A 12,246-nucleotide genomic window follows, 5' to 3' on the forward strand; every position below is an offset into this window, starting at 1 on the left:
GCCCTCCTCACTCTTTCCTGCACTGCTCCCTCCTCAATCTTTCCTGCACTGCTCCCTCCTCACGCTTTCCTGCACTGCTCCCTCCTCACTCTTTCCTGCACTGCCCCCTCCTCACTCTTTCCTGCACTGCTCCCTCCTCAATCTTTCCTGCACTGCCCCCTCCTCACTCTTTCCTGCACTGCCCCCTCCTCACTCTTTCCTGCACTGCCCCCTCCTCAATCTTTCCTGCACTGCTCCCTCCTCACTCTTTCCTGCACTGCCCCCTCCTTAATCTTTCCTGCACTGCTCCCTCCTCAATCTTTCCTGCACTGCTCCCTCCTCACTCTTTCCTGCACTGCCCCCTCTTCACTCTTTCCTGCACTGCTCTACTCCTCACGCTTTCCTGCACTGCTCCCTCCTCACGCTTTCCTGCACTGCCCCCTCCTCAATCTTTCCTGCACTGCTCCCTCCTCACTCTTTCCTGCACTGCCCCCTCCTCAATCTTTCCTGCGCTGCTCCCTCTTCACTCTTTCCTGCACTGCTCCCTCTTCACTCTTTCCTGCACTGCCCCCTCCTCACTCTTTCCTGCACTGCTCCCTCCTCACTCTTTCCTGCACTGTCCCCTCCTCACTCTTTCCTGCACTGCCCCCTCCTCAATCTTTCCTGCACTGCCCCCTCCTCACTCTTTCCTGCACTGCCCCCTCTTCAATCTTTCCTGCACTGCCCCCTCCTCACTCTTTCCTGCACTGCCCCCTCCTCACTCTTTCCTGCACTGCCCCCTCCTCAATCTTTCCTGCACTGCCCCCTCCTCACTCTTTTCTGCACTGCCCCCTCCTCAATCTTTCCTGCACTGCCCCCTCCTCAATCTTTCCTGCACTGCCCCCTCCTTAATCTTTCCTGCACTGCCCCCTCCTCAATCTTTCCTGCACTGCCCCCTCCTTAATCTTTCCTGCACTGCCCCCTCCTCAATCTTTCCTGCACTGCTCCCTCCTCAATCTTTCCTGCACTGCTCCCTCCTCACTCTTTCCTGCACTGCCCCCTCTTCACTCTTTCCTGCACTGCTCCCTCCTCAATCTTTCCTGCACTGCTCCCTCCTCATTCTTTCCTGCACTGCTCCCTCCTCAATCTTTCCTGCACTGCCCCCTCCTCACTCTTTCCTGCACTGCTCCCTCCTCACTCTTTCCTGCACTGCTCCCTCCTCACTCTTTCCTGCACTGCCCCCTCTTCACTCTTTCCTGCACTGCTCTACTCCTCACGCTTTCCTGCACTGCTCCCTCCTCACGCTTTCCTGCACTGCCCCCTCCTCAATCTTTCCTGCACTGCTCCCTCCTCACTCTTTCCTGCACTGCCCCCTCCTCAATCTTTCCTGCGCTGCTCCCTCTTCACTCTTTCCTGCACTGCTCCCTCTTCACTCTTTCCTGCACTGCCCCCTCCTCACTCTTTCCTGCACTGCTCCCTCCTCACTCTTTCCTGCACTGTCCCCTCCTCACTCTTTCCTGCACTGCCCCCTCCTCACTCTTTCCTGCACTGCTCCCTCCTCACTCTTTCCTGCACTGCCCCCTCCTCACTCTTTCCTGCACTGCTCCCTCCTCACTCTTTCCTGCACTGCCCCCTCCTCACTCTTTCCTGCACTGCCCCTTCCTTACTCTTTCCTGCACTGCCCCCTCCTCAATCTTTCCTGCACTGCCCCCTCCTCAATCTTTCCTGCACTGCCCCCTCCTCAATCTTTCCTGCACTGCCCCCTCCTCAATCTTTCCTGCACTGCTCCCTCCTCACTCTTTCCTGCACTGCCCCCTCCTCACTCTTTCCTGCATCGCCCCCTCCTCACTCTTTCCTGCACTGCCCCCTCCTCAATCTTTCCTGCACTGCCCCCTCCTCATTCTTTCCTGCACTGCTCCCTCCTCAATCTTTCCTGCACTGCTCCCTCCTCACTCTTTCCTGCACTGCTCCCTCCTCATTCTTTCCTGCACTGCTCCCTCCTCATTCTTTCCTGCACTGCTCCCTCCTCAATCTTTCCTGCACTGCTCCCTCCTCACGCTTTCCTGCATTGCTCCCTCCTCACTCTTTCCTGCACTGCCCCCTCCTCACTCTTTCCTGCACTGTCCCCTCCTCACTCTTTCCTGCACTGCTCCCTCCTCACTCTTTCCTGCATTGCTCCCTCCTCACTCTTTCCTGCACTGCTCCCTCCTCACTCTTTCCTGCACTGCCCCCTCCTCAATCTTTCCTGCACTGCCCCCTCCTCACTCTTTCCTGCACTGCTCCCTCCTCACTCTTTCCTGCACTGTCCCCTCCTCACTCTTTCCTGCACTGCCCCCTCCTCAATCTTTCCTGCACTGCCCCCTCCTCACTCTTTCCTGCACTGCCCCCTCCTCACTCTTTCCTGCACTGCCCCCTCTTCAATCTTTCCTGCACTGCTCCCTCCTCACTCTTTCCTGCACTGCCCCCTCCTCACTCTTTCCTGCACTGCCCCCTCCTCACTCTTTCCTGCACTGCTCCCTCCTCACTCTTTCCTGCACTGCCCCCTCCTCACTCTTTCCTGCACTGCTCCCTCCTCACTCTTTCCTGCACTGCTCCCTCCTCACTCTTTCCTGCACTGCCCCCTCCTCACTCTTTCCTGCACTGCTCCCTCCTCACTCTTTCCTGCACTGCCCCCTCCTTACTCTTTCCTGCACTGCCCCCTCCTCAATCTTTCCTGCACTGCCCCCTCCTCAATCTTTCCTGCACTGCCCCCTCCTCAATCTTTCCTGCACTGCCCCCTCCTCAATCTTTCCTGCACTGCTCCCTCCTCACTCTTTCCTGCACTGCCCCTCCTCACTCTTTCCTGCACTGCCCCCTCCTCAATCTTTCCTGCACTGCCCCCTCCTCAATCTTTCCTGCACTGCCCCCTCCTCACTCTTTCCTGCACTGCCCCCTCCTCACTCTTTCCTGCACTGCCCCCTCCTCACTCTTTCCTGCACTGCCCCCTCCTCACTCTTTCCTGCACTGCTCCCTCCTCACTCTTTCCTGCACTGCCCCCTCCTCAATCTTTTCTGCACTGCCCCCTCCTCACTCTTTCCTGCACTGCCCCCTCCTCAATCTTTCCTGCACTGCTCTACTCCTCACGCTTTCCCTGCACCTCCCTCTCACTCTTTCCAGCACTGCTCTACTGCTCACGCTTTCCCTGCACCTCCCCCATCTCACGCTTTCCCTGCACTGCTCTACTCCTCACGCTTTCCCTGCACTGCTCTACTCCTCACGCTTTCCCTGCACCGCCCCCCTCCTCACTCTTTCCTGCATCGCCCCCTCCTCACTCTTTCCTGCACCACGCTCTCCTTTACGCTTTCCTGCACTGCCCCCTCCTCACTCTTTCCTGCATCGCCCCCTCCTCATTCTTTCCTGCACCACGCTCTCCTTTACGCTTTCCTGCACTGCCCCTCCTCACTCTTTCCTGCACCACGCTCTCCTTTACGCTTTCTCTGCACCTCCCCTCCTCATTCTTTCCCTGCACCGCCCCCTTCTTACGCGTTCCCTGCACCGCTCCTTCTCACGCTTTCCTGCACCGCACCCTCCTCATGCTTTCCTGCACCTCCCCCTCCTCATTCTTTCCTGCACCTCCCCCTCCTCACGCTTTACCTGCACCGCCCCCTTCTTAAGCGTTCCCTGCACCGCCCCCTTCTCACGCTTTCCTGCACCGCACCCTCCTCATGCTTTCCTGCACCTCCCCTCCTCATTCTTTCCTGCACCTCCCCCTCCTCACGCTTTCCCTGCACGCCCCCTTCTTACGCGTTCCCTGCACTGCCCCTTCTCACGCTTTCCTGCACTGCCCCCTCCTCACTCTTTCCTGCATCGCCCCCTCCTCATTCTTTCCTGCACCACGCTCTCCTTTACGCTTTCCTGCACTGCCCCTCACTCTTTCCTGCACCACACTCTCCTTTACGCTTTCTCTGCACCTCCCCTCCTCATTCTTTCCCTGCACCGCCCCCTTCTTACGCGTTCCCTGCACCGCTCCTTCTCACGCTTTCCTGCACCTCCCCCTCCTCATTCTTTCCTGCACCTCCTCCTCCTCACGATTTCCCTGCACCGCCCCCTTCTTACGCGTTCCCTGCACCGCCCCCTTCTTACGCGTTCCCTGCACCGCCCCCTTCCCACGCTTTCCTGCACCGCACCCTCCTCATGCTTTCCTGCACCTCCCCCTCCTCACTCTTTCCTGCACCTCTCCCTCCTCACTCTTTCCTGCACCTCTCCCTCCTCACTCTTTCCTGCACTGCTCCCTCCTCACTCTTTCCTGCACTGCTTTCTCTGCACCTCCCCTCCTCATTCTTTCCCTGCACCGCCCCCTTCTTACACGTTCCCTGCACCGCTCCTTCTCACGCTTTCCTGCACCGCACCCTCCTCATGCTTTCCTGCACCTCCCCCTCCTCATTCTTTCCTGCACCTCCTCCTCCTCACGATTTCCCTGCACCGCCCCCTTCTTACGCGTTCCCTGCACCGCCCCCTTCTCACGCTTTCCTGCACCGCACCCTCCTCATGCTTTCCTGCACCTCCCCCTCCTCACTCTTTCCTGCACCTCTCCCTCCTCACTCTTTCCTGCACCTCTCCCTCCTCACTCTTTCCTGCACCTCCCCATCCTCACTCTTTCCTGCACCTCCCCCTCCTCACTCTTTCCTGCACCTCCCCCTCCTTATACTTTTCTGCACCTCCCCTCCTCACTCTTTCCTGCACCTCCCCCTCCTCACGCTTTCCCCGCACCTCCCTCCCCCTCACGCTTTCCTGCACTGCCCCATTCTCACGCTTTCTCTGCACTGCCCCTTCTCACGCTTTCTCTGCGCTGCCCTTTCTCACGCTTTCTCTGCACCACCCCCTTCTCACACTTTCTCTGCACCGCCCCCTTCTCACGCTTTCTCTGCGCTGCCCCTTCTCACGCTTTCTCTGCACCGCCCCCTTCTCACGCTTTCTCTGCACCGCCCCCTTCTCACGCTTTCCTGCACCACCCACTTCTCACGCTTTCCTTCACCGCCCCCTTCTCACACTTTCCTGCACCGCCCCCTCCTCACGCTTTCCTGCACCTCCCCCTCCTCTCGCTTTCCTGCACCTTCCCCTCCTCACCCTTTCCTGCACCTCCCCCTTCTCACGCTTTCCTGCACCTCCCCCTCCTCACCCTTTCCTACACCTCCCCCTCCTCACCCTTTCCTGCACCGCCCCCTCCTCTCGCTTTCCTGCACCTCCCCCTCCTCACCCTTTCCTGCACCTCCCCTTTCTCACGCTTTCCTGCACCTCCCCCTTCTCACGCTTTCCTGCACCGCCCCTCCTCATGCTTTCCCTGCACCGCCCCCTCCTCATGCTTTCCCTGCACCCCCCCCTCCTCATGCTTTCCCTGCACCGCCCCATCCTCACTCTTTTCTCCTGTTAAGTGTGGTCAGTCCACGGGTCATCATTACTTGTGGGATATTTGCTCCTCCCCAACAGGAAGTGCAAGAGGATCACCCAGCAGAGCTGCTATATAGCTCCTCCCCTCTACGTCACACCCAGTCATTCTCTTGCACCCAACTAATAGATAGGATGTGTGAGAGGACTGTGGTGATTATATTTAGTTTTTATAACTTCAATCAAAAGTTTGTTATTTTAAAACAGCACCGGAGTGTGTTGTTCCTTCTCAGGGAGAATTTGAAGAAGAATCTACCTGAGTTTTTGTATGATTTTAGCCGGAGTAGTTAAGATCATTTTGCTGTTCTCGGCCATCTGAGGAGTGAGGTAAACTTCAGATCAGGGGACAGCGGGCAGGTTCACCTGCAAAGAGGTATGTAGCAGCATATTATTTTCTGAGGAATGGAATTGACTGAGAAAATACTGCCAATACCTATATAATGTAAGTTCAGCCTTAAATGCAGTAGTAGCAACTGGTATCAGGCTGTCATGTATGTATATTTTCACTTCAGTATTCTGGGGAATGGCATTTCACTGAAATAATACTGTTTACATAAAGCTTTAGCCTATCTTGCAGTGAGAACGACTAGCAGCAGGCTTTCTATGACAATTCATTTATTTGATGTTAAACGTTTTGCTGGCATGTTAAATCGTTTAATTTTCTGAGGCCCCTGGGTGAAAAATTGTTTTGGGCACTGTTTTTATCCACTTGGCAGTCATTTTATTTAATTTAAGACAGTTTACTGTTCTCCCTCACTGTTGTGTGTGAGGGGGAGGGGCTTAATTTGGCGCTTTTACTACGCATCAGAAATTCAGTCACAAGTCTGTTTTCTTCCCTGCATGATCCGGTTCGTCTCTACAGAGCTCAAGGGTCTTCAAAAATTATTTTGAGGGAGGTAATCACTCACAGCAGACCTGTGAGATTGTGCTTTGACTGTGATAAAAAACGTTATATTCTGTACATTTTTTCTGCTATTTAAGGGTTAGTTATCCATTGCTAATGGGGGCAATCCTTTGCTAAAATTGTGTTTTTACCGGAAAGAATTTGATTTTATAGTTTCTCCGGTTTATGTTACTCAACTGTCATAACTTTTTCTGTGCTTCTTAAAGGCACAGTACGTTTTTCATATTATTTGTAAATTGAATTGAAAAGTATTTCCAAGTTTGCTGGTTTAATTGCTAGTGTGTTAAACATGTCTGACTCAGAGGAATATCTCTGTGCTATATGTGCTAAAGCCAAAGTGGAGCCCAATAGAAATTTATGTACTAATTGCATTGATGCTACTTTAAATAAAAGTCAATCTGTACAAATTGAACATCATTCACTAAACAACGAGAGGAAAGTTATGCCGACTAACTCTCCTCACGTGTCAGTACCTGCATCTCCCGCTCGGGAGGTGCGTGATATTGTAACGCCGGGTACTTCAGGGCGGCCATTACAAATCACATTACAGGACATGGCTAATGTTATGACTGAAGTTTTGTCTAAATTACCAGAACTTAGAGGGAAGCGTGATCACTCTGGGGTGAGAACAGAGTGCGCTGATAATAATAGGGCCATGTCAGATACTGCGTCACAGTATGCGGAACATGAGGACGGAGAGCTTCAATCTGCAGGTGACGGTTCTGATCCCAATAGAGTGGATTCAGACATTTCTAATTTTAAGTTTAAGCTTGAAAACCTCCGCGTACTGCTAGGGGAGGTATTAGCGGCTCTGAATGATTGTAACACCGTTGCAATCCCAGAGAAATTATGTAGGCTGGATAGATACTATGCGGTACCGGCGAGTACTGACGTATTTCCTATACCTAAGAGGCTTACAGAGATAATTACTAAGGAGTGGGATAGGCCCGGTGTACCCTTTTCCCCCCCTCCTGTATTTAGAAAAATGTTTCCAATAGACGCCACCACACGGGACTTATGGCAGACGGTCCCTAAGGTGGAGGGAGCGGTTTCTACTCTGGCTAAGCGTACCACTATCCCGGTGGAGGATAGCTGTGCCTTTTCAGATCCAATGGATAAAAAATTAGAGGGTTACCTTAAGAAAATGTTTGTTCAACAAGGTTTTATATTGCAACCCCTTGCATGTATTGTGCCTGTCACGGCCGCGGCCGCTTTTTGGTCCGAGTCCCTGGAAGAGACTCTTGACTCAATAACTATAGATGAGATTTCAAACAAGCTTAAAACACTTAAGCTAGCTAATTCATTTGTTTCAGATGCCGTAGTACATTTAACTAAACTTACGGCTAAGAATTCCGGATTCGCCATTCAGGCACGCAGAGCACTGTGGCTAAAATCCTGGTCAGCTGACGTTACTTCTAAATCTTAGTTACTTAACATACCTTTCAAAGGGCAGACCTTATTCGGGCCCGGTTTGAAAGAAATTATCGCTGACATTACAGGAGGTAAAGGCCATGCCCTGCCTCAAGACAGAGCCAAACCTAGGGCTAGACAGTCTAATTTTCGTTCCTTTCGTAATTTCAAGGCAGGAGCAGCATCAACTTCCTCTGCACCAAAACAGGAAGGAGCTGTTGCTCGCTACAGACAAGGCTGGAGACCTAACCAGTCCTGGAACAAGGGCAAGCAGGCCAGAAAACCTGCTGCTGCCCCTAAGACAGCATGAATTGAGGGCCCCCGATCCGGGAACGGATCTAGTGGGGGGCAGACTTTCTCTCTTCGCCCAGGCTTGGGCAAGAGATGTCCAGGATCCCTGGGCGTTAGAGATCATATCTCAGGGATATCTTCTGGACTTCAAATCCTCTCCCCCAAAAGGGAGATTTCATCTGTCAAGGTTGTCGACAAACCAAATAAAGAAAGAGGCGTTTCTACGCTGTGTACAAAATCTTTTACTAATGGGAGTGATCCATCCGGTTCCGCGGTCGGAACACGGACAGGGGTTTTACTCAAATCTGTTTGTGGTTCCCAAGAAAGAAGGAACCTTCAGGCCAATCTTGGATTTAAAGATCCTAAACAAATTCCTAAGAGTTCCATCGTTCAAAATGGAAACTATTCGGACAATCCTACCCATGATCCAAAAGGGTCAGTACATGACCACAGTGGATTTAAAGGATGCTTACCTTCACATACCGATTCACAGAGATCATTACCGGTATCTAAGGTTTGCCTTCCTAGACAGGCATTACCAGTTTGTAGCTCTTCCATTCGGATTGGCTACGGCTCCAAGAATCTTCACAAAGGTTCTGGGTGCTCTTCTGGCGGTACTAAGACCGCGAGGAATTTCGGTAGCTCCGTACCTAGACGACATTCTGATACAAGCTTCAAGCTTTCAAACTGCCAAGTCTCATACAGAGTTAGTACTGGCATTTCTAAGGTCGCATGGGTGGAAGGTGAACGAAAAGAAGAGTTCTCTCTTTCCACTCACAAGAGTTCCCTTCTTGGGGACTCTTATAGATTCTGTAGAAATGAAGATCTACCTGACAGAAGACAGGTTAACAAAGCTTCAAAATGCTTGCCGTGTTCTTCATTCCATTCAACACCCGTCAGTGGCTCAATGCATGGAGGTGATCGGCTTAATGGTAGCGGCAATGGACATAGTACCCTTTGCACGCCTACATCTCAGACCGCTGCAATTGTGCATGCTAAGTCAGTGGAATGGGGATTACTCAGATTTGTCCCCTACTCTGAATCTGGATCAAGAGACCAGAAATTCTCTTCTATGGTGGCTTTCTCGGCCACATCTGTCCAGGGGGATGCCATTCAGCAGGCCAGATTGGACAATTGTAACAACAGACGCCAGCCTACTAGGTTGGGGCGCTGTCTGGAATTCTCTGAAGGCTCAGGGATCATGGACTCAGGAGGAGAGTCTCCTGCCAATAAACATTCTGGAATTGAGAGCAGTTCTCAATGCCCTTCTGGCTTGGCCCCAGTTAAAAACTCGGGGGTTCATCAGTTTTAAGTCGGACAACATCACGACTGTAGCTTACATCAACCATCAAGGAGGGACAAGAAGCTCCCTAGCGATGATGGAAGTATCAAAGATAATTTGCTGGGCAGAGTCTCACTCTTGCCACCTATCAGCAATCCACATCCCGGGAGTGGAGAACTGGGAGGCGGATTTCCTAAGTCGTCAGACTTTTCATCCGGGGGAGTGGGAACTTCATCCGGAGGTCTTTGCCCAAATACTTCGACGTTGGGGCAAACCAGAAATAGATCTCATGGCGTCTCGACAGAACGCCAAGCTTCCTTGTTACGGGTCCAGATCCAGGGATCCGGGAGCGGTCCTGGTAGATGCTTTGACAGCACCTTGGACCTTCGGGAGGGCTTATGTGTTTCCACCCTTCCCGATGCTTCCTCGGTTGATTGCCAGGATCAAACAGGAGAGAGCATCGGTGATTCTAATAGCGCCTGCGTGGCCACGCAGGACCTGGTATGCAGATCTAGTGGACATGTCATCCTGTCCACCTTGGTCTCTGCCTCTGAGACAGGACCTTCTGATCCAGGGTCCTTTCAAACATCAAAATCTAATTTCTCTGAAGCTGACTGCCTGGAAATTGAACGCTTGATTTTATCAAAACGTGGATTTTCTGAGTCAGTAATTGATACCTTAATACAGGCTAGGAAGCCTGTTACCAGAAAGATTTACCATAAAATATGGCGAAAATACCTATATTGGTGCGAATCCAAAGGTTACTCTTGGAGTAAGGTTAGGATTCCTAGGATATTGTCTTTTCTACAAGAAGGTTTAGAAAAGGGTTTATCCGCTAGTTCTGTTTTTAATGGCTATTTCCTCGGCTCGAAGAGTCTCTGAGTTATCGGCCTTACATTGTGATTCTCCTTATCTGATTTTTCATTCAGACAAGGTAGTTCTGCGTACTAAACCTGGGTTCTTACCTAAGGTGGTCACTAACAGGAATATCAATCAAGAGATTGTTGTTCCATCCTTGTGTCCTAATCCTTCTTCGAAGAAGGAACGACTTCTACACAATCTGGATGTAGTTCGTGCCCTGAAATTTTATTTACAGGCAACTAAAGATTTTCGACAAACGTCTTCCCTGTTTGTCGTTTATTCTGGTCAGAGGAGAGGTCAAAAAGCTTCTGCTACCTCTCTCTCTTTTTGGCTTCGTAGCATAATACGTTTAGCTTATGAGACTGCTGGACAGCAGCCTCCTGAAAGAATTACAGCTCATTCTACTAGAGCTGTGGCTTCCACTTGGGCCTTTAAGAATGAGGCCTCTGTTGAACAGATTTGCAAGGCTGCAACTTGGTCTTCGCTTCATACTTTTTCCAAATTTTACAAATTTGACACTTTTGCTTCTTCGGAGGCTGTTTTTGGGAGAAAGGTTCTTCAGGCAGTGGTTCCTTCCGTATAAAGATCCTGCCTGTCCCTCCCGTCATCCGTGTACTTTAGCTTTGGTATTGGTATCCCACAAGTAATGATGACCCGTGGACTGACCACACTTAACAGGAGAAAACATAATTTATGCTTACCTGATAAATTCCTTTCTCCTGTAGTGTGGTCAGTCCACGGCCCGCCCTGTTTTTTATGGCAGGTCTAAATTTTTAAATTATACTCCAGTCACCACTGCACCCTTTAGCTTCTCCTTTCTCGTTGGTTCTCGGTCGAATGACTGGGTGTGACGTAGAGGGGAGGAGCTATATAGCAGCTCTGCTGGGTGATCCTCTTGCACTTCCTGTTGGGGAGGAGCAAATATCCCACAAGTAATGATGACCCGTGGACTGACCACACTACAGGAGAAAGGAATTTATCAGGTAAGCATAAATTATGTTTTCTGCACCTCCCCCTCCTCACCCTTTCCTGCACCTCCCCCTTCTCACACTTTCCTGCACCTCCCCCTCCTCACCCTTTCCTGCACCTCCCCCTCCTCACCCTTTCCTGCACCTCCCCCTCCTCACCCTTTCCTGCACCGCCCCTCCTCACCCTTTCCTGCACCGCCCCTCCTCATTCTTTCTCTGCACCTCCCTCATCTCACGCTTTCTCTGCACCTCCCTCATCTCACGCTTTTTCTGCACCTCCCCATCTCACGCTTTCCTGCACCCCCCTCCTCACGGTTTCCCTGCACCGCCTTCTCCTCACTTTTTTCCATCCACAATATTTTGAATCCTTCTGACTTTCCCTCTCCTTTTCATCATTTATGCTTTTTTTCCTTTAACATTTTGTTCCCACCTTCCTTACTTGCTTTTCTCTTGTTTCCCCGCTGCCCACCACATCTCAGTGGCTCAGAAGGTGGTCGCCATCCGTAAGAAGCAGCAGTTATCTATTGGTCCGTGCAAGTCCCTGCCCAACTCTCCTAGCCATTCCTCAGTGTCTGCTGCCTCCATCCCGTCCATGCATATGAACCAGGTATAGGCTCATTTATTAACTCCTAATTTGCAATCCATTTAGATAAAGATATATTTTCTACTAGGACATAGCAGCCAAACTGAAATATTCATCATTCAGATGGTACATACATTTATTTTATGAAATGGTGAGAGTCCACGAGCCATCACATGTGAGATGGAAGTCCAGTCCTACAGGAGAATTTACACCCCACACAACAAAGCTTTAGTTCCTCCCACTTTCCCATGATTCCTTAGTTACTTTTTTTTTTTTTCATTAAACGGTTTTATTACTTTTTAAATTAGGGTAACATGAAATGGAAAGCAACATTGGCAATCCAACATGGATTGTTTACAAACATCAGGTACAGACCGAAAAATACAGTAGCTGAGATAGCAAGTCATAAAAAAAGTACATTACTAATGCAATACCTAAAAAGTATAAAACTAAGCCTCAACAGTTCATATTTCTGACCACTCAACAATGTAGTTAGTACTAGACGCAATGTATACGCTAGAGCTGTGATTTAAGTGCGACTATTCTCTCTGCTCCCAAATGTATA

The 12,246-nt window shown here is 50.9% G+C and overlaps 1 protein-coding gene across 1 annotated transcript in view; it reads left to right on the plus strand.

Moving 5' to 3' along the window:
* AGAP3 (ArfGAP with GTPase domain, ankyrin repeat and PH domain 3) overlaps positions 1 to 12,246 on the plus strand; it is a 1,006,220-nt gene that overhangs the window by 182,383 nt on the left and 811,591 nt on the right. The window contains exon 6 of the mRNA XM_053713235.1: positions 11,466 to 11,705. Coding sequence (XP_053569210.1) covers positions 11,466 to 11,705 — 240 coding nt within the window. The remainder of the gene's footprint in view (positions 1 to 11,465; positions 11,706 to 12,246) is intronic.

The sequence above is a fragment of the Bombina bombina genome, chromosome 5 (assembly GCF_027579735.1).
Source record: "Bombina bombina isolate aBomBom1 chromosome 5, aBomBom1.pri, whole genome shotgun sequence".
NCBI classification, from domain to species: domain Eukaryota; kingdom Metazoa; phylum Chordata; class Amphibia; order Anura; family Bombinatoridae; genus Bombina; species Bombina bombina.